Genomic DNA, 22,250 nt, shown 5'->3' with positions numbered 1-22,250 from the left:
AATCACATCTCAAGATTGGCCTCCCATGCTCATAATAACCTGAGTTCACAACACATCCTTTTTCATCTGGGTGGCACCAACAGGATCTTACTGATCTATGCTGCTATCTACTTCCATGAGAGCTGCAGAAACTTAGAAAAGATCTTTGTTTCACTGTAATACAGGATTTAAATGAGCCAGAGAGTGATAATACAGGATTTAAACGAGCCAGAGAGTGAAAACGGCAATGACAACATTGGATGCATACTGGAACACGAGTAAGAAAAGTCCACATATCCACATTGTCTTCATTTTTAGGCTACTTTCCTAAGAAGTTAGCTATATCTAACGCAATGTACTTTAGGTAGCAAGAATGCTATCTTAGAGACTTATCAGTCATAGGCATCTAAGATACTGCTTCTAAAGTAACAAACTGAAATGCAGTGGTTCTAGTATTTTTTAAATTACTATTAAAATTTTGAACAAGTGTTACCAACTACAAATACTCATAATAAAAGTATGTGACATTTCAACAAACTCTGAGTGTATTACCTGGGATATTGCTGCCATTTTAAAATATGACAAAGCAAGAAAAAAATTGAAGTTGGATAAAGTAGTGCTAATACCCCGGCAGTGGCAATAAATGGAAACCAGTTCTTCAAGTGAAGGAGTTTCTACAAAAAAAATCAGAATATTTTAGAATATTCAACATTTTCTACCATTTTTTCCACCTTATGCTTCAACATTTGACCAGCTTTTCAGCTTTATCACATATTCCATTTACATAGTAAAACCCCATGATTTATCATTTCTTATGACCTAAGTGTGATACGGAGAGCCAAAAGGCAATAGGAGTTGTCAGAATTCCAGGTAAGCATAAAACTTCCTAATGCCCCTTGCCTCCACTCCAGTCAGGAAATTAATTTCACCATGGGGTGGGATGCCTTTATTTGTTTAAATAAATGATAAATTTGCATTTAAATTTCTATTTTCCTCCATTATCTCTAAGAAACATAAAAAAAAAAAAATATGGAACTAGTATACTGTGACAAAGCCACAGCTTGTTAAAGCCTCAATATCAGCATGTTTCCTACAACGAAGAAAACTATGGAAAAAATCTTTTCAAATGCAAAATGATGTGCTTATTAATTTAAAATTTTATTATTGTTTATGAAGGTAACATATCAAATAGAAATCAACCCTAGAATTCATTTCAACAGTAAGATTACAGTTTCATACCTATGGTGTCTTTGAAACCCAAGACAGTTCCTTGAACTAAGTCCTTAGTAGATGTAGGCCAAAAGTAGAAGAGACAAGCATATGCTAAATCTGCTAAAGGATGACCAGCAGTTGAAAGTTCCCAGTCCAGCACTGCCAAAACACGAGCCTTAAATAAAAATTAAAAACTCAAGTGAATGCTGGAAGATAAATTCTCTCCATCCACAAATGAACAACCCATTTTATATCCAACAGCTTTATTCAGTTACCATGTGTTTAAAATTAAAAACACGCGCTGTACCTGTCTACAGCAAAACCAGTTCCTTTTAGTACTATGTAAGGATCTGCAGAAAATTAACATTCACATAGGGGCAGAAAACCAGGCATTTTTCTAATGAAAATCTGTTTTAATTTCTACTTTTTTGAGTAGTGTTCTTCCTGTCAGAAACTTCTAAACTCTTCTAGTCACAATATGACTGAATTAAAATATCCCAAAGAACAGTAGTATTGACAGCTGGGTTTTTTTTGTTTCCAGTTCTGTTGCATAGTCCTTTTGCACAGATACTCATGGACAGCCCATGCACTAAAAAAAATTATCACAGTATTATGCATAGATTAACACTTAGATGGGGAACTGAATTTCTTAAACAGGACAATCAATCACTGCCCAGATAGTGACATCTGCTGCTGCAAATAGTGCATATGCAATATTAATATGCATATGCAATATTGCATAATAATGCAATAGTGACATCCTCTGCTGCAAACATCCCTTGCAATGGTGTCTTCAGCTGGATGGCTGAAACTCCCCACACAGTCCTTCTGAAGAATTCTTACAACCTAGCTGGCCTGTCATCCTGAATGACCCTCCAGCCTACTTATGATTAAAAGACTTCCTTCCATGGTCGTTCATGCACATACAGGAAAAGTTTCTACAGATTATTTAAAATTACCTATGTGCAGTTCGGTCAATTCTTTCAGATACATCAGGAATGGCTGGGAGAGTGTCTGAGACTGCCAGATTTTCTGCTCAGGGAGTCAGTCAGCACATTTAAGCCTACAAATAGTGTCTATCAACTGATCTATGCACGACAATGGGTATCTCTGGGATCTGCTGCTTTCTTGTGAAGCAGGCATTGCAGGGTATTGGCCACAAATCTCAGGCATATCTTCCAGTCACAACATAGCAAATAACATGGAAAAAAATAATTATGTTCTGTTGATAGATAGGTAACACACATTTATTTCCACAAACTAGAAAAAAATCTCTTCCCTTTCCCTAAAGATGAATAAGGAACTTTCAGGGTCTCTGTGATCTGTGTGTGCTCCATACCTAAGCAGCTTTGGCAGATTCTTCTTTGCTTCCACTAGCATCACGCATTCAGATCATGTTCCAAAAGCCACCATTGTTAACTGAAGCCATGCCACAGATTTCAACAGGCTTTGGATCAGACGCTTATGTAGTTTAATGAAGTGAGCCTTCACTATGTCCTTAAGTTGCAGTGAATTAAATAGGATTTATGCATATAAAATATTTTGTTCCTGCACTTTGAAGTAGGGACTAGAACTAAGGAATAATAATAATAATAAGGAATAAAAAAATAATAAAATAATAAGGAATAAAGGAGTAACCACCTCCCGCAATGAAAACCAGGACTCTATTAGGTACCTAAACACCATACACAGTGCATAGAGGAGTTAAATTCTCTACTGTTCCTTGCAAAGATGTATCATGCACTAAAAGACCCATGTAAATGTCCCATTACATGGTAGGAGTACAAACAAATGGAGAACCTGAAACTACCCAACATACAAAGATGTTTCAAATACCTTTGTGGGGTGGAAGATGATGTTATCTATTCTAAAGTCTCCATGAATCAGCCTTTCTTCATTATCATCAGATGGCAAGTTGTTTGCTAACCATTCAGCCAGCTTGGTCATGGCAGGAATATCTGCATGAGCAGCTGCATCATACTGTCTTTTCCAAGTTGATACCTAAAGAAATACAAACACTTCAACAGATTTTCCAGCTGATTTACAAGTTTTTCAACAGCACAAAATTCTGAAGCACATGCTTCTGGGCTTTGGTTATTACCGTGTTACCTGTAAATTCAGTAAAAAACACTACCTCAGCATTTGAAAATGTGAACTGTGAGATCAAAAGATGCAATGAAGAGTGCCTCTATTTTCTATTTCAATCCTATTTACATAGCTCAAATCTAATATTACTCCAAAAGTGAATGACTATCATTCCCTGAGTATAGCATTACAGAATTGATCTGAATGTAGTAGCAACTTTATAGTCTGCACAAATAATTGAACTAAGGTGCTTAATAGCTAAAATATGATGGTTACTTTCACAAGTCGTTAATAATTAACAGTTTAGCTTCCAAATCAAATAAATCTTCAAATACCTGACAAAACAAGAGAATTTTTTAAGAGCTGTACCTGTCTTTTGCAGTATCCTGGTCCTTTACCATATCCTTGGAGGCCCAATGACTGTAAATCAAAGGAGTGCAGCAAGGCCAAAGTTTCTATCATTGCAATATACAAAGCAGAACGCTCTGCTGGGCCCACTTCAGGCAGAGAGAGGTCTCGGAAGATGCGACCCTAGAAAACATCATGAATTAGATATTTGGTGGGATGTACACGAAGATGAAGAGGAGTACATCTATACCCTCCAGCAGCAAGAACAACTGCAGTGAACCAACACTCCCTGTGCAATCAAAAATTCCTTCCTCATTTATTTTATTCCTTGCTCAGAACAGATGAAGGGATTCACAGTAATTTCAGATCATTAGTATACAGGATATCTATTGCAGGGCAATTAAAATAACAGATATATTCAGCAGACGAAAGTCTGAATTGGAGCACTCAGTCCAGATATCTTCAAACTTGAGATTACCAGGGAAAAAAAAGTGTTACTTCCAGAAGAAATATCAATGAAGTCCTTGGAGTGGGCTGGAAGAGAGCTGGCAGAGAGAGCTAGTGAATAGTTGGGTTGTATGTACAAAGAGGCAAACAATCCAAAGAAATTCAGTTGCATTCTCCTTAAAAGCTTTTTTTTGTATTAAGCTATTAAATCTCCTTAAAAGCTTTAAATGTATTAAAAGTTCAATACATTTAGAAGATGGGTGTGGTTTTCCATTTTCTCTGTTAATTTTGACCCCGTCAGTAATAGATTGGAAAAGAAAAAACAGTCTCTTCACTCCTCTGAGTTCCTCAGTTTCACTGGTTCATATGATAGCTTCAATATATTTACACAGCTAAAGCATCAATAGAACTTTTTTGCTGAAAGAGTCTGCAAAATAAATCTAGAAATCATATTTTGTATGGTGGAATAGTTCATTCAACACAGTAAATGTGTAATTGTTTTCTAAATTTGTCATAAACAGTGCACTGCTGTCCATCTTAGAATGAACAGACTGTAAATGTACATCCTTAGAAATGTAAATACATCAGTAGCAAGTTTTTTTATTAAGGAATCACTTTGTTTTAATCAAAACCAGAAAAATTCTCCATCTTTAATGTAAGAAATTTGTTTCAAATTCTTCATAGCTTGTACATTTTATTTATTACTCTTGATTCATGGTTTTTGTAGGAAGGTTAACTTAATCTTCAGGAACTAGCCCACAAACTCTTACATTTCTAATTTCCCAGCGAACCTGATAATAGAGTAAGATGTAATGAAAAGGAAGAGGCCTGAATTCAAATCCTTCTCCCACAGGGGAAGGATAGATAGACCATGATAGAGCAAATTTACACTCAGAATCACCAGTATCTAACAGAAACAGTATCAACTGAGACAACTGTACCACATGGACACTTCACAAGAAGAGGCAGCTCCCCGACCTACTTGCCACCAGGCAGGCAGAGGGGACCTAAGAGACAGGGGGGAATGGAAACAGGTCCCTGTTTGGGGCAGCAGATGAATCACCTCCCAGCCTACTCCACCTTCCCAGGTACTCCTATACCATAGGTATGTGGCTCTGGAACCTGAGAGCCAGGAAAATAATGATGTGAATGAAAGCCCGTCCAGGTTGAAGGAGTTGCCCCACACATCATGTCCAGCTCTGCTAGGAAAAAAAGAAAGGTGGTTGTCATCAGCAGCTGTACTCCAGGAGAAACAGAAGGCCCAATATGCTGACCAAACCCAACCCATTGAGAAGTCTGCTGCCTCTCTGGGGCCAGGGTAAGGGATGTTTCTAGAAAACTACCTTGTCTGGTACAGCCCTCTGATTATTACCCACTACGGGTTTTACAGGTGCGCAGTGATGAAATCCAAACAAGAAGCAGTCTGAGGGCAATTAAGAGAGATCTCAGAGCCTTGGGTCAACTGGTTGAGGGATCAGGAGCACAAAGTAGTAACTTTTTCTATTCTGCCCGTTTCAAGGAACAATGGTGCATGCGATCGGAAGATCACACAGATCGACACCTGGCTCTGGGCCACTAAATTTTGGGGTTTTTGATCATGGGTCAGTTTACACAGCAGTAGGCCTGCTGGCAACAGATGGGGTTCAGCTGTCTCAAAGAGGGAAAAGGATTCTAGGTCAGGAGTTAGCAGGGCTCACTGAGAGAGCTTTAAACTAGATTCGAAGAGGGAAGAGAATAAAAACAAGCTTGTTAGAGATGAGCCTGGGGGCAGCGTCCACTGAGGTGAAATCGATAGCACAACTGAAGCGCATTTATGCCAGTGCCTGAAGCATGGGCAACAAACAGGAGGAGCTGGAAGCTGTTGTGCACCAGAACGACTCTGACGTAGTCACCATCAGGGAAACACGGTGAGATAACTCACATGACTGGAGCGCTGCAATGGATGGCTACAAACTCCTGAGGTTATGCAGGGCGAGGATTAGAGAGGCAAGAGCCCTGCTAGAACTCAGACTGCCCACTGCCATAAAAGTCAACATAAATGTTTTTGCAAATACAAAGACAATATGCATTCTTTACTGGACGAGGCAGGGAACGTTGCCACAAGGAATGAGGAAAAGGCTGAGGTACTTAATGCTTTCTTTGCCTAAGTCTTTAATAGGAAGACCAGTTACCCTCACAGTACTTGGCTCTCTGCACTGGAAGACAGGTATGAGGAGCAGAATAAAGTCCTCACAGTCCAGGAGGAAATGGTCAGTAACCTGCTGCTCCACTTAGATATGCACAATTCTGTGGTGCCACATGGGATCCATCCAAAGGTACTGAAGAAGCTGCTGGAGCAGCTCACCAAGCAACTCTCCATCATTTATCAACTGTTCTGGCTGACTGGGGAGGTCCTAGAAGACTGGAGGTTAGCCAGTGTGATGCCCATCTACAGGAAGGGCAGGAAGGAGGATCCAGGGAACTATAGGCCTGTCAGCCTGACCTCGGTGCTGGGGAAGGTTATGGAGCAGATCACCCTGAGCGCTGTCACGCAGCATGTGCGGGACCACCAGGTGATCAGGCCCAGCCAGCATGGTTTTATGAAAGGCAGGTCCTGCTTGATGAACCTGATCTCCTGGTTGGTGATGACCTGCCCTAGTGGATGAGGGAAAGGCCATGGATGTTGTCCACCTGGACCATAGTAAAGCCTTTGATACCATCTCCCGCAGCATTCTCCTGGAGAAACTGGCTGCTCATGGATGGCTTGGATGGGTGTACTTCACACTGGGTAAAAAGCTGGCTGGATGCCTAGGCCCAAAGAGCGGTAGGAAATGGAGTTACATCTGGCTGGTGACTGGTCACAAGTGGCGTTCCCCAGGGCTCAGTATTGAGGCCAGTCCTGTTTAGTATCTTTATCGACAACCTGGATGAGGGGATAAAGTGCACCCTCAGTAAGTTTGCAGACAACACCAAGCTGGAGGGGTGTTGATCTGCTTGAGGGTAGGAAGGCTCTGAATAGGCTGGATTGATGGGCCAAGTATGAGGTTCAACAAGAAATGCTGAGTCCTGCACTTGGGTCACAACAACCCCAGGCAACTCTACAGGCTTGGGGAAGCGTCCCTGCAGAAAAGGACCTGGGGGTGCTGGTTGACAGCCAGCTGAACATGAGCCAGCAGTGTGCCCAGGTGGCCAAAATGGCCAACAGCATCCTGGATTGTACCAGAAACAGCACAGTCAACAGGACAAAGGGAGTGATCGCCCCCGGTACACTGCACTGGTGAGGCCACACCTCAAATACTGATTTTGGGCCCTTCACTTACAAGGAAGACATTGAGGTGCTGGAGCATGCCCAGAGAAGGGCAACAAAGCTGGCAAAGTATCTGGAGCACAGGTCTTATGAGGAGCAACTGAGGAAACTGGGGTTGTTTAGCCTGGAGAGGAGGAGGTTCATGGGGGGCCCTTATTGCTCTCTACAACTATCTGAAAGGAGGCTGTAGGCAGGTGGGAATTTGTCTCCTCTCCCAGATAAAAAGCAACAGGACAAGAGGAAACTGCCTCAGGTTATGCCAGGTGAGGTTCAGATTGGATATTTGGAAAAATTTCTTCACTGAAAGGGTGATTAAGCATTGGAACATGCTGCCCAGGGAGGTGGTGGAATCACCATCCCTAGAGGTTTTTAAAAGACCAGTAGATGGGGGCTCTCAGGGACATGGTTTAGTGATGGACTTTGAAGTCCTGGGTTAACAGTTGGGCTTGATGATCTCAAAGGTCTTTTCCAACATAATGAATCTGTGGTTCTATGAACTCAACTACTGCACTCCCAGAGTGATGGACAACAGACAGAGCTACGCCATGTTCTTTCTGAAGCTAGTGCTTGAGCTAGAATCCTGCTTGGTTTTCAAAAAGAAGTGATTGTAGATTCCTATCTTCAGTACTAAACAGGTTCCAGGATGTCCAAAGATTCTGTTTAACTTTATAGCTTGATTGTTCTCCCTCTGACTTGTGTATGCTTTTCAGAGAAGCAATATTGCCTCATTTCAATACATCCTTCTGAGAGCTCAAAACAAGAACAGGAAGTTAAATACTGAGCAGAAAATGTCAACAAAGTAGGAAATAAGTCCTGGAGAAGCTGAAATCAGTGAGAATCTCTAATAGCGGCATTTCTTAAAAATACTAAAAAATATTAAAAATAAGGATTATTTATGTTCATATCACAAAACTTAGTAAATGCTGCATAAGGTTCTAACAGAAAGGTTTTACACAATTTAAAAGCAGTTTGTAGTAGGGAGAAAAAAAAACCTCTCACATTGGAGGACCAACCTGCACATGCTGCATTACATAAAATTCTGTTCCAATGATAGAAACATCACTGCAATACAACAGGGGCTCAGGCACTGGAAATCCAGCTGAAAATAAGGCTTTCTGCACACGATATTCTCTATCAACCTGAAGACAACACAGAAATTTAGGTTCAATGAAAAGCTCCCAACCATAAATGAGTATAGTGAATGACCAATCTCCCTCTTAAAATGCTGAGTTACATGTATTGCACAGAAAATTGGAAAAGATCCAGAAATTCACTGCATTTCTGGATACATTCAACCATGTGCCACACCATCGTGTATAGGACTTAGCAACTTGCAATAGAAAGTGTTTGGACCTTAAGAAGAATGTTACTTACGTTGTGAGCTCTAGGTAAAAGGGGGCCATGGGGCTTCTTCCTGAGCACGTAAACCTGCCCAGCCTTCTGAAGATAAAAGGTTGGATTTGACTGGCCTGAGCTACAAAAAGAAAGATTCTAATTACTTACAAATTCAAGTACTTACAAATTTGCAAACTTTTAACAGAAATGATGCAGAGTACACTGTGACTTGGGCTGAACAAAATGGCAAGACAGATGAAAGGGTTCTTCTCAAGAGTTTCTTCTCTTGTTATTATTTTGTTTTGTTTTTTGGGTTTGGGGTATTTTTTTTAAATATACTTTTACAAGGATGCAAGTGATAGCCTAAAAATCAGAAGTCATATGTTCTATTCCTACCTATGAGAAAGATACCTTATTTCATTGCAGAGAGGTCACAGATACTCAATTTGTTCTCCTGTGAAATGGAGGCAGCATTTACTCCTCCACCCTAAAAAGACATCATTAATGTTTTCAAGGTATGTGTAGATACTAACTTTAAAGCTTTCTGATTTAGAGGAAATTAAACAGAGAAGAATTCACACTAGCCCACAATTGTATCTGCCCTTTGGTGAGCTGTATTTTGAACAATGTAAGCACAGAGGAAACTTTCCAAGTAACTGATGATTCTAGTACCCAGCCCCACCGTATTCTAGCCTGATCATCACACACCTGCACTATGCTTAAGGGGCTGCCAACAGTAACTGTAAAATTTTAAAGAATGAATGTTGTAGTGACAAAGAATCATAGAAATTAGACATTTCAATCACAAACACATGTAAAAGAGAAGGACAGCCCGGTTAAACCCTTCATAACACCTTGCTCATTCTATCCCAATCAAGCTCATTGATCCTTATTTTCCTCAAGGTTCTGTGCTCATCTATATGCCTTCCTCTCCTCATTCTAGATCATTTTTAAGGCACATTCTGAACTAGTCTAGTGAAAGATTAGACAACCACTGGAAAATCAGAATCAAGTGGACTTTTTCCCTCATGCTCCCCATGACATTTCCATTCTCCCTGAGGTAGTTAGGGCACAGTCTGTAATATAATTTAACAAGTATACTGCACGGACAAGTACTCTGCCTGGCACAACAGAGATTTAGATCAGCTGAAGCCCTGAAGTGCAACCACAACACTAACAAAAAGCAACAGCATAAATACTGGTGATATTTTAGCAGATTTTGCTATCAGTTACTCTCCTGAGACCCCTCCTAAAGTCTCGGTTCAAGTACATACAAGGATTAGAGTACAGCTGAGGATTCAATGGATACTTTCTATTTGTATCAGAAGACAATGAAAACTCGTTCACTGTTTCTTAGTCATAGCTGCAGATAATGCAGCTGAGGTCACGTTTACAAAGGAATTAATACTTATATTTAGAATAACTTCTAGTAGCTCCCAATTTGAAGTCAGACAGCCGCACCACTAACTCACTGAATGCAAGTGAACTAGATGTTCTGTGCAGCAGCGGCTTAGGAGCCCGGGTGCAGCGCCTCACTAGTGCAACGCATTGCTCTCGGGGTCTTAATGGGAATCTCAGTGGTGTTACAACTCTTCTCATGGATTTGCTTACCTGGCGACAGCCTGAGGCTTTTAAAGTTGACTTCTTAAGCCATGTACGTGCTCCTGAACATTATTATTTGATGTGCAATTAAAGAGGAATCAGATAAATTGTGATTTAAGAGTAGGTAATAAAAAGAGTTGTGCGCGTACTCCAACAGGTGGCACCACTGGGGGCCAAACACATTTTGCAGAGGGCTGTGGGAGGGCCACCCCACATCGCCTGCTCGCAGGCAGCCAGCTGCAGCCGCAGGCTCTGCCTGTGCCAACGGCCATCCCTGCCGCCACCGCCAGCTTCAACCTCTCCAGCCGTCCAAGGGTCGAGCTGTCACCCTGCTGTCCGCCAGCACCGGGGCCAAGGGCACCATCTCTCCCGCCGGGCGGCGAGCGAGGCCGCGGCCGCTCTCCTCGCCCCACCGAGGCACGCTTGGGGCCCGCGCTCTGGCTCCGCGCCCCGGGGCGCCCCACGGGCCAGGGCCCAGGCCAGCAGGCACGGCGGCCGCTGCCCGCCCCTCACAGGCGGCCTCGGGGCAGGAGAGCGGCCCACCCGTGCGTTACCTGTACTGCCTGACCGCCAGAGCCCCCGCGGGCTGCCGAGGGAAGCCGGGCAGGTGGACGCGCAGGTACCGCTCCAATCTCTCCTGGTCGAAGCGGTGCCGCGGCCCCACCTCGGTGGTGCCCCGCTCCGCCGCCATTCCTGGCCCCTGCCCTGCGGCCGCCCACGGCGCAGGCGGAGCTGCCTCGCCCGGCCCGGCCCGGCCCTGCGTCGCCGCGGCAACCGGGGGCGGCTCGGTCCGTCAAGGAAAGCGGTCCCCGGCGCCGAGCCAGCGGGGTTCTCGGAGCCGGGTGGCTTCTCCTGGAAGAAAGCGGCTCCCAGGAGGTAGTCACCGCCCCGGCTGACACCTGCCCTCCTCAGTCCCCGCCGGAGCCCGCTCGCTGCCCGCTGCTGCGGGGCAGCAGGCCCCCTCGGGGCGGGAACGCTCCCCGAGGCGTCGGGGCGAGCAGGGGACGGCGCTCCCTACCGCTCCCGGAAGCTCCCTCGGACGGGGAGACGTGTCGCTGCGGCGTCGCCGGCGCTGCCATGGCGGAGCCGAGCCGGCTGGAGCAGCTGGAGCGGCGTGTGCGGGAGCTGGAGGAGGAGCTGGCCCGGGAGAGGGGCGGGCGGCGGCCGCCGCGGGCCCGCATCGAGAGCATGAGCCCGGAGGTGACGGACTCCAACCCCTACAGGTGCGGCCGGGGGGCGAGAGCGCTGTGGGGGAGGGGGCTGCGCCTGCGGAGCTGGGATTGCGGCGAGAGCTATGAGGAGGAGGCCTAGAGCCCGTGTCAGGGTGTGCAGGATGGGGAAGAGGGAGGGCTCTGCGGCCTCAGGAACTGTGGAAAAGGGGAAGAGGCACGTGGAGGTGGGCTGGGGCCGGCGGGGGCCTGAGGGATGGGGCTGGGGGTGCTGGAGGTGGATGCTCTGTGGGGAGGAGGGGAGAGATGCACTCAGGTTTCCCACCTGGCTGGGCTGGCAGGGGTGTCCACCGGGGTTATTTTACGTTGTCTTGCCTTACAGCACGGCCAGACAGAGAGGAGCCCCTGTGAGTTTTTCAGCTAAGTAGCTAATAAATGGAACAGCTGTTGGTATTACATGAGGTCTCATTCCCATTCCTCTAACTTAGGTTGTTTAGAGAAGTCTTGAGCATCTCGGACCCCTTCTAATGCTCAGGGCTTCTGGAAATCTGATGCACTTTTAATTTTCAGGATACAAGTTGATACTTGTTCTTTCATTGATACTTTCAATGAAAAAATGCAATAGTAGGATAAAATGTTACTTTAAAATTTCTCCAGTTATCCTCACAACCTGATCTTCTCTATAACATTTTTTTTTAATGTTATATTTGAGTTAACCAAATTGATCAGAAAGCAGTGAAAAGTCTTCACTGGCCTGCTGCCATATGGTTCATTACAGAAAAAAGCATAGGCTTTCATTCTGTAAATCTGGGATTATTTTGCAAAAATAGCTGTGTGTCCTCCTGATTTCATTGATGTTACTCATACCAACTGAGTAAGTACATGAGTTTCTGCAGGGTTCAGTACTCTGTTGCTCATAGGAAAGCACCCACTGTCTCGTTTAGACTGTATCTAGCTGGCAGTTACAACTACAGAGAAAACAGCAGGCTTGAGTTTGGTGCTTGGCAGGGTTGTTTTTAAAGCAAAAGTGATTTTTAAATACCAGAAAAGCAAAATTGCTATTAGAAAAGTAGAGAGGATTTCCTGTATAACATTGCTGTTTTTCTTTGTAGTCGCTTGATGGCATTAAAAAGAATGGGAATTGTCAAAGACTATGAGGTAGGATTCTATCTGCATTAAAACACCCTTGCATTTTTACCCTGCAAGGACCACTTTTGATATACTGATCTGTGTTTTATTTCTTTCTACAGAAAATTCGTACCTTTACAGTTGCAGTAGTAGGTGTAGGTGGAGTTGGCAGTGTGACTGCTGAAATGTTGACAAGGTGTGGCATTGGTAAGGTAATGAGAGTTTTCTTCTACTTCTTTATAGGAGATGGACCAGTCTTTTCATGGAAGAGTTAATTTGATTTCACTCAGTTGATTTTTCCCAAATAAAAAAGTACTGTGAAGACGCACTCAAGAACAGTACTTGTGTAAACATCACAAACGAAGAGTCCGTATTTTTCTTATGCTAGTAAAATTGATTTACTTAGGGCTTTGTTCTGTATTGTGTGAATGGTTCTTGTTTGGATATTGCCTTCTACATGCTTTTATGTAAGCCCAAGTGAACAAGTTGATCATGAAATGGAGATGTGGTAGATGTCAGGCAGATATTTTTATCGCAAACATTAGTTTGTCATGCGGCAGACTTAGAGCTAAAAATTTAGCAGTGGTTAAAAATAATTTGATGGTGTCTAGATAACAAGGACCTCCAGAGTTAATAGAACAGGATTTTTCTTTAAAGGGGGAATTTGTGCAGTGGCTTAGATGTTTGTATTTCCAGGCAAACCTGACCATTGATTCTTGGAACTTCTTAAAGTTTCTTAATACAGAGGTGATGCAACTATTGCAAAGTTTATTGCCCCTTTCTCTGAAGGAGCATTTCCTGAAGACCAGCATCTTGGGCATAGAAAAGGACATTGGATAGTTGATTCAGAATCAACATGTCCCTGTCTTATTTAGGTATTTCAAATGAATTGTTTTTGAAGAACTACATGCCAAGACAAGTGAAAGAAATTACACATTTCCAGTTAATGCCATAACAGCAAGTAGGAATGTGATAACAGAGGTGATACTGTTCATGTGGATGATCTGAATTTTCTTAGTTTAAAAAAAATGGACAGTTTGCTTTTTATTAAGAGTGGTTTTCATGACTTAACGAGTCAGGTCCTGGTGAATGGCAGTTGGAATTCAGTCTTCACGTACTTAGAATGTTGGTACCTTTTGTATGTGAACTGAATGGGACTGCAGGGATGGAGGGCATGTTTAGTTGGGGGTTTTGTTGTTGGTTTTAGAGGAGTTTTGTTGTTTAAAATGTCTTGCTGTAGTGCTGTGGTTGCAGTCTTTGGAGTTTCACATATGTTAATACTATCTTTATTGTAGCTGCTTCTGTTTGATTACGACAAAGTGGAACTGGCAAACATGAACAGACTCTTCTTCCAACCTCATCAAGCTGGATTAAGTAAAGTGCAAGCAGCAGAGCATACTTTGAGGTATAACTTGGAGAAATGGGTATCAAAATATGTTTACCCACAGTGCTGCTCCAGGAAACTGGTGTTTCACTCTTAATCACTCGCAAAGTAGCATGATATAATTTGGAGATTTGGGCATAAAATAGTTGTGGGAAAGGTTGATATTTTAAGGACATTTTTGTACTGGCCAAAACCTCAGTGTGAGTCTACTTTTTATGTATAGCTAATTTTGCTTGGAAGTTTGGTATAAACTATGCCACTTCAATATGTTGTGGGGTTTTTCTCATCTAATCTGGGAATTTTTGACAAATATGGGTGTATTCTAGACTTTGGACTGGAAGCTTAAGGCTGTAGCTTGTGTAGTTAGTGAAGTGGGGGAGCAGAATGCAAGTTACCATTTTATTTATTAATATTCACTCTGTTTCCTCCATAAGGAATATTAATCCTGATGTTCAATTTGAAGTACATAACTACAACATCACAACACTGGACAACTTTGAACACTTCATGGATAGAATAAGGTAAAAAATCTCTGAACAAAAGCATGTCACTAACTTCTGCTGATGTGTGGTTCTGTACAGCCTCACATTTTTATTCTTGGTTTGTTTTTTTTTTTATTTAATGACTTCTAATTGAAAACCAGTGGGAAATATGTATATATGAAGATGTTCCAGCCTAGACCTTTTATTATATTAGTGCATCTTTAGATTTCCAGCCAAAGCTGCAGGTCTTAACAGGCTTTTCCCATTATAGAAAACAGATCAGATCATATTTTGACTGCTCTGGAGCAGTTTCAGATATGCTTTGTAGAATGAAGAAAGGAAATAGTTATTAGTGGATCTCAGACTAAATTCTGAAGTAACTTTTCCCATTTGCAGTTATTTTGTACAAAGGTGCTCTTTTGCAATACATTTTATTGTGACTGTATACTATATAAAACTTATTTTAATCTAAAATGCACTTATATTTAAAACCCACCTTCAGCATGCTCTTGTGTCTATTGTAGATCTATGATGCTAGTTTTGTCCTGTTCTGCATTTGCACGGGTTTTATTAGAAATACACTTCCCATGTGCTTCTATACTCTAAAGCAGTATATTGATTCCCCTGCTGGTATTTAGTTCTGCCAGCAATGTTATGCAAACTTCTGATACTTATTTCAGTAACGGTGCGCTAGAGGAAGGGCAGCCTGTCGATCTTGTTCTAAGCTGTGTGGACAACTTTGAAGCTCGCATGGCTATTAACACGGTAAGGCTATTGAAGGTGTGAGCTTGTGGACATCTATTTTCTTCTATGGTGTTAGGAATTGTGGGGACTAGAGAAAGGACAGGAACTTTCAGGAATCTTCTAAGAAATTTCCTCCTTGGTTTAACAAAACAGAATCTGGGCTTTTTCCCAGTTCTTACGAAACACATTTTATATGTATAAATATAACTGTAGCCTTTTAAGTTACTGGCAGGTAATGCTTAGTGGAAGAGTTCAGTATCGTGAGCCCTCTCTGTCTTTCCAAATTATCCTGTTTATATAAAGGTATTATCAAAGCCTGGTATGTTAAATCCTGCTAACTTTCAAAAGACTGTGTATAGCTAATTGTATACTTCATATGACTTTTTGTATACTAAAAACATCTTAAGGCTATGTACCTAATCAAACTGGGTTTTTTTGTAGTAGCAGCCAGCATAGGGTACCCGCCAAATGCATGTTTTCTGTTACCCTTCAGCTAACTTGATTCATAAATCGCATGCACTGAAGGTACACAGATGCACAAACTACTTTTAGTTATGGATACAGTGTAATTAGATTCTGTAGTGTGCTAGTAACTGGATCACTAATGCATGTTCAAAAACCTCAGATCCTCAGGAAAGCACAAAGGGCTTCATGAGGATGACTTGAATTTGTCCTTCGATTTCCCCTTTGACTCTGATAAACAATTTCTATTCTACCTTTTCTGATCATAACCTTTTTGTCTTAAAGTAGGAAGATCAGTGTGTTTAATCACTCTCAATTTACTATGTTTGTTTTTTACTTTTTTCTTTTCATTAAACTTCTGCAGTGCTGATGTGTGTGTTTCTGTGTTTCTAAGGCCTGCAATGAACTTGGACAAATCTGGATGGAATCTGGAGTGAGTGAAAATGCAGTGTCAGGACATATACAGCTGATCATACCTGGTGAATCTGCTTGTTTTGCGGTATGCAGTGCTCTGCTGAATAGCTCGTTTGTCTTTTGAAGTGGCACTGGAAATATGAAGATTAGCTGGGTAGTGAATGTGATCCTGGCACAGCTGGTGGAGTATCTTAAAATTTTGTGTGATCTGTGTGGCGGGAGCGTTCATACTTCTTTTAAACTTAATTTCTTTATTTCCCGTCAGTGTGCGCCTCCACTTGTAGTTGCTGCAAATATTGATGAAAAAACATTAAAACGAGAAGGAGTTTGTGCAGCTAGTCTTCCTACAACTATGGGTGTTGTGGCAGGAATTCTCGTACAAAATGTTCTGAAGTAAGTGATTGAGTTGTTGCTATTCGGTGTATGTAGAGGAATGAAGGCAGTGGGTTGATTAGCATTGATAACATGCAGCTGTGGCCTGGCCTTAGAGGCAGTGGGTTGATTGACATGGATGATGTGCAGCTGTAGCTTGTTCCCACTAAGTGGTTAAATAGCCCTGAGGATGGTGGGATGAGTGGTGTGGTCTGACCTCTGGAGGAAGGAGATACAGCACAGACAGTAGAATCTGACCAACAGTAAAGCCTTGTTGCAGTCTACTAGTTTGTGCTGCAACAGGTATACGGCACAGTAAGAGAAAGAAACCTGAAGGAACATTTCATAATGATGGGTTTAGTTCTTTTTCTGTATTTGTGGCCTGTTTCCGTAAAGGTATTGGCATTATTGGACAGGGCTGAAATATACACTGCTTGAATTACTGGTGTGTTTACTTTGGAGTGCCTGTTCTTAATAGAGCTTTTCAGGCATAAGAAAAAGGTCTTCAGAGTTTCTCTAAGAATTTCTTTTATTGCATACACACACACACACTTTTTTCTTAGTTCTGCATTTAAATGTATTATCATGTGATCTCATTAAATTATACACAAAAAATGCTGAAGTGCTGAAAATGTGTCTTTGAAATTTTGTACGTGGACAAAGAATAAATAATTTCTCTTGCAGTGTTTGTATTCTAAAAACCTGAGGTGGATTAATATTAGTTATACAGCTGTATGACCTATTTTAATATTGTCAAGAAGTAGTCACACGACTCCAACTTCTAAAAGAACTGCATGTACCAGCAAGGAAAATATTTGGACAACTTTGTACCCAGTTTTACTGTCTTTTACAAGCATCTTTGAGAAGAGGTTCTTATTTAGCCTGTTTGTAGCCTTAGCTTGGCTTTGTCAGTTATCCAAAAATTTATGGTTACAAAGAATAAAAGTTTTCAAGTGCCTATAAACAACAAAGCTCCATTTTCAGCTGTGCAGAGATGTATTATATAAAATTGCATAGCAACATCTATGTTTCTTTAAGCTGCATTGTTTGCATTCTTCATTAATCTAAATCTTTATTTTCATTGCAGTTCTGACCCTACAGTAAAGATGATTGAACTGGTTCTGATTAGCTGTTGAAAACTCTCCTGTTTTAATATAGGGCATCTGAGTGTTTCAAGCAACGGACTAGAGCACAGGAGAAAACTGCTTACTTACTACTCTAAATGTGTTTTTTCCGAGACTGTAGTGGACTTGTTCTCACACATACCACAAGAGGAGCGGGTTGTTATGTTGATGCAGTTACACTGTTGTTAGTTGATTACAGCTTATTTTAAGACAATTACAGTAATTCTTTAAAACTTCAGTAGTGTGAAAGTGTATTCTAAAAGTTCTTTGAGGAGAAGTTATTCCTTGAGCAACTGAATTGTTAGGTTTGCACTGGTATATAAGGGCCTACTTTCTCTGTTTGTGTTTCTAGATACCTGTTGAATTTTGGTACCGTGAGTTACTATCTTGGTTACAATGCAATGCAGGATTTCTTTCCAACTATGTCTATGAAGCCAAACCCACAATGTAGTGACCAAAATTGCAGAAAACAGCAAGAAAATTATAAGGTAACAGTGTTTTGAGGTTTGTTGTTTGGGGTTTTTTTGACCTTAAAGTCCTAAGAACAAAGCAGGCTACAGATGTGTAGTAACACAAAACTTTCATTGCCAGTGCAATTTTCAGCAGCCTTGTCTTCAGATGGTTGCATGTGTTTCTGAAAATACTGTACTTAGAGTTATCTTAAAGCAAAGGGTAGGCAGAATGGCTTGCGTTCAGTTAGATAACTTTTTCTTCTACAGTAATTACTCAACCTTTCTGGCAGTCATGTATTTTTGAGTATTAATGAGGTTTGTGTTTTTTTTAACTTGCAGGTATTCCGCCTTTTTATGCCTAGCAAAGTTCTAAATGGTGACTGCATATCTTAAGAGAAGTGTGAATGTTAGATTTTCTTCTTCACTGTAGTTGAAAACTGGACTATTACATATATTGTGGGTTTTATCTTTTTATGTTTTCCCTTCAGAAAAGAGAAGCTGCACAACCAAAACAGGAAGTAATTGAACAGAAAGAAGAAATAGTACATGAAGACAATGATTGGGGTAAGTAATCAGCTGGAGACTAAATGATGTTCACAGTACCAGGATTCAATTGAAGTCTTTGTTTTGGGTGAACACACTGTAGGGCACAGAGACTTCTTCTGGTTCGTATTTTTTGTTAACTTGCACTGTGTAATTGCTGTTGGCTTTTCACAGGTTTTGACAGTAATGTTGCCACAACTTAATGATGCATTTTTAGTGTAAGGTGCAGGTTTTAGGCTCAAAACATAACAACCATTTGAATAAAAAACTTCCTCGGAAGGTGGTCTGAAGATATGAAAGATGTGAGGAGGTGTATTCACTGCATATTCCTTTTAAATACATAACTAAAGAGCATTTGTGATTTCCATAACCGCTGTGCTGAGGCATCTCATGGATTTTTATGTTCCTCTGGGGGCTTTAAGTTAGAAGGAGTTGTGTTAAGGAGTGGTAAGTGTGTTTTATAGAACGATTTGAGGAATGGATATATACCTTCTGTTTATTACATGATATAGAAAATAATCTTAAGATTGCCATCGGGAGAAGTGTCCTCATTCTCCCGATGGTAAGATTTAAATGGTAAGGACAAGGAAATCTTATGGGAGAGGTGCCGTTCTTGTCTGTAAGTTATCTGTGTAGAATCATTTCCTATATTGTAAAGGATACTTGTGTTGATAATGGAAGTCATTGAAATGAAAGGTCTTTCTGCTTTTGAATTTATTGTTTTGGAAAAGTAGCTGCTGTTTTCCTCTTACTGTGACAACTTGGTGATAGAAGAAAAATTTCTTTAAAGTTGTAATGGAGTTCTTGATTCCTTTTAATGCAAAGGCATTGAATTAGTATCAGAAATTTCAGAAGATGAGCTGAAGGCTGCATCTGGCCCAGTACTTGAGCTTCCTGAGGGAATTACTGTAGCTTATACTATCCCAAACAAGGTAATATTTATTCTTTATGAATTTTTGAAATACAGTTTAAACCTAAAATAAAATTGAAAACTGTACCTCGGTACATCAGATTAGTGCCTTCTACGGTCTAGTTTTGTGTTTCTATATAATACATTTAAGTATGAACACTAGCGTGAATGTAGTTTTGAGATGATAGGAACGAGTGTATTTGGGGGGTGGGGGAAGGAAATGAAATGTGAATTTCTCAGTTGATATTTTGGTCACTAATTTATTTTTAGCATATTTAATTTGTAAAAGCTATATGCAGTTAAAGAGCAATTACTGGGGAACACAGAATCTGTATTTATTGCAGCCAGAATGTTCTAACTCCTAGTCAGAATAGTTTACAATTTAAGCTTATAATCACTTAGACTTAATCGTGCAGTTGAGCACTTGGTTCTAGGAAAGTGATGTGGTGTAATGGCAACCAAGCTCACTTCTGTGGGGCTTTTTGTTTGCTATTTTTGTTGCCAACTTTTTCTTCATGTTCCTAACAGGAAGAGAACTTGGTAACTGAGGAAACGGTAGCAGAGTCTGAAGAAAGCCTAGAAGAACTCATGGCCAAAATGAGAAACATGTAGCAAAACAAATATGAAGTACAACTTCTGGGAGTTTGGATTGACATTGGATTTTGAGAAGACCATATGTCTTTCCCCGCCCGCCCCCCCCCCCCCCCCCCCCCCCCCTTATTTTTACCTCAACTGAAGCTTATTTTTACCTTTCTGATGAAATGGAACTGTTACAGGGACAGGAAGGAAACAGACTTATGTTGTTTATATTCTGTTGTCTATTCATGTCTTTAACATAAAGAGTTGTGCTACTGTAAATTTTAATTTCTCAGCATTGCTAGTGTCCAGATACTCAGTTTATCCATCTCCTTTTATTATTTATCAAAAGCAGGTGTGGCATGTTATATGCAATGAGAACAGTACATGGTATAGGACAAGTGAAAGATGGAATCTGCTGGAGTTGGACTGAGTAGGTTAAGGGCAGATGCTAGTGCCTCATTCAGATTGCTGCTCCTGATTTTCCAGGCACTTGTACTCTGTTGTTGTTCATTGTTGTCCAAATTCTTGGCATGGATTGTGCTGTGGTTACTTTTTCTGAGTAAACAGAACATTTCAGCCTTTTTATCTGCCTTAAATATCTTTGGGATGGATTTTTTTTTAAATGCCTCTGGTTTTATCAGTGTTTTACTACTGCTTGTTCTTAAGTAGCTGCCTATATGTTTTGCATGTGATAATGCTTTGAGTATGCTGCAACAAGGCAAAGTCTTCTGTCAGTAGATAATTACACTAGCAGGCTGGGTATTAGTATGTCACCATTTCAGCCAGCAGATGCTTTTCATGACAAAATTTTTTCAAGACTCACCAGCAACACTGGAAAGAAAAGATTTTATCTATCTCTTTGAAAACCTAAATTATTTTTTTTTTGGTTATTAGAAGTTTAGCTATAATTCTGATCCATCTCCATCACATGAGCTAGATTAATGAATATACTTAATCAGAGTTTGCATGGGAAAGCTTCTAAAATTAAGTGCTCTAAACTTTGTTTGGTGTTGCAAGTATCTTCAGGGGAGTAGCTTAGCTATTATATTTGTCTTGTGAATAACGTTAGTACAGTCATATTACCTTTTAAATTACCATGCATCGAACTGACCTGTAAATGTACCCTGCTGAACTGGAAGGATCAATTTCACACATTTTAACTACTGTGGGTGTCTGACCCAGAACTTGATCATTACTTAGATTTGGCTTAGTCATAATTTCTTATTTTTTTCAAGATTTGGCTTAGAAACGTAAATTTCAGCCTTTGTGGTGCAAAATAATACAAGTATCTCTAACTTGGGCTGTTCATAAAACCTTTCCACAGCATGATAACAGCTAACGCAGAACCAGCTGGCAATGGTAGTAGCAGCATCCAACCAACATGTAAGAAGACAGTGATATTGCAGAGGTGTTTCTGTTTCTTAGGGCAGCTGAATGATTAATTACTTAAATGTTTGATTTCTAAGCAGTGGTTACAAATGTCAAGATCTGGTTTCTCCACAGCTAAGACTGTATTATATACATACAAATCCTCACTACATTCAGAGATTGAGGTTTTGGTTGGCATTTTGGTGTGGTCCATTATACTGTAAAATGGAAGTGATTTTTTTTGGATTAAGTTCAGTTTTGGAGAAACCAGATTTTAGAATTGAACTGTAAAGAGGGATGGGAAATAGAATAGTGAGATCATTAAAAAGGTGCATAATTGAATCTATGTCACTAAGTCTACATTAGTTTGATCCAAGTGTCAATTTAAGTGTTACTTAGGTTTCTTTGTGACTTTACGTTTCCATTGGGAACAATACAAGTGAGGCACGCACCTGGCTCCTATAACAGCCCAGATAATCCTGACTCTTAATTATTTGGCTGACATAGAATTGTAGAACTATTTAGGTTGGAAAAGGCCTTTAAGATCATTGAATCCAAACAGAAGAAATTTTTCCTCAGTGCTATCACATGACTGACAGCTTTACAAGAGGCAATTGTTTACCATTTTACTTCACATACAGTTTTATGACCAAATAAATACACTTTTATATGCTTATTTACAAAGTATGCAAAATGGTTCTCTTGTTACTTTCAGACTTTCAGCTTGTATATATAAGAAGAATTGGAAACAATTAGAAAACACATTAAGATGACTGTATGTGCCAGTGGTTAAAATTACTTTAAAATAAACATCAAAGACAGAAG

The 22,250-nt window shown here is 40.8% G+C and overlaps 2 protein-coding genes across 3 annotated transcripts in view; one reads left to right on the top strand and one right to left on the bottom strand.

The window, feature by feature from the left end:
• Positions 1-11,123, bottom strand: part of ACAD11 (acyl-CoA dehydrogenase family member 11) — a 33,984-nt gene extending 22,861 nt beyond the window's left edge. Inside the window, exons 1-7 of the mRNA XM_080387229.1 lie at positions 10,849-11,123; positions 8,732-8,831; positions 8,371-8,496; positions 3,646-3,807; positions 3,028-3,192; positions 1,219-1,366; positions 532-653 (exon numbers count right to left, since the gene is read on the bottom strand). Of these exons, the coding sequence (XP_080243355.1) occupies positions 532-653; positions 1,219-1,366; positions 3,028-3,192; positions 3,646-3,807; positions 8,371-8,496; positions 8,732-8,831; positions 10,849-10,985 (960 nt within the window). The 5' untranslated portion in view covers positions 10,986-11,123. The remainder of the gene's footprint in view (positions 1-531; positions 654-1,218; positions 1,367-3,027; positions 3,193-3,645; positions 3,808-8,370; positions 8,497-8,731; positions 8,832-10,848) is intronic.
• A 124-nt stretch (positions 11,124-11,247) lies between these two features.
• Positions 11,248-22,249, top strand: UBA5 (ubiquitin like modifier activating enzyme 5). Of its 2 annotated transcripts, XM_080387275.1 has the most exons (12): positions 11,248-11,517; positions 12,576-12,621; positions 12,714-12,803; positions 13,887-13,996; positions 14,410-14,496; positions 15,138-15,222; positions 16,058-16,162; positions 16,343-16,470; positions 17,926-18,061; positions 18,514-18,589; positions 19,394-19,500; positions 20,007-22,249. In XM_080387275.1, exons 1-12 carry the CDS (start codon positions 11,372-11,374, stop codon positions 20,088-20,090), a joined length of 1,200 nt encoding a protein of 399 aa, XP_080243401.1. In that variant the 5' UTR covers positions 11,248-11,371; the 3' UTR covers positions 20,091-22,249. The 2 variants fall into 2 exon arrangements, with proteins under 2 accessions (XP_080243401.1, XP_080243402.1); XM_080387276.1 differs by lacking the exon at positions 11,248-11,517 and having other exon boundaries at positions 12,574-12,621; positions 12,714-12,798.
• Position 22,250: the final 1 nt, after the last annotated feature.

This window comes from Falco punctatus (genome assembly GCF_963210335.1).
Source record: "Falco punctatus genome assembly, chromosome: 4".
NCBI lineage: Eukaryota > Metazoa > Chordata > Aves > Falconiformes > Falconidae > Falco > Falco punctatus.
Note: the sequence above shows the minus strand (reverse complement) of the source record. Positions and strands in the feature narration are given on the sequence as shown.

Bases quoted from the DNA above. Each gene is read 5' to 3' on its own strand.
- UBA5 (XM_080387275.1), top strand. From the start codon at position 11,372: ATGGCGGAGCCGAGCCGGCTGGAGCAGCTGGAGCGGCGTGTGCGGGAG. The intron at 11,518-12,575 runs GTGCGGCCGGGG...TTTTCTTTGTAG, and splicing joins ACGGACTCCAACCCCTACAG to TCGCTTGATGGCATTAAAAA. The intron at 15,223-16,057 runs GTAAGGCTATTG...TGTGTTTCTAAG, and splicing joins CTCGCATGGCTATTAACACG to GCCTGCAATGAACTTGGACA.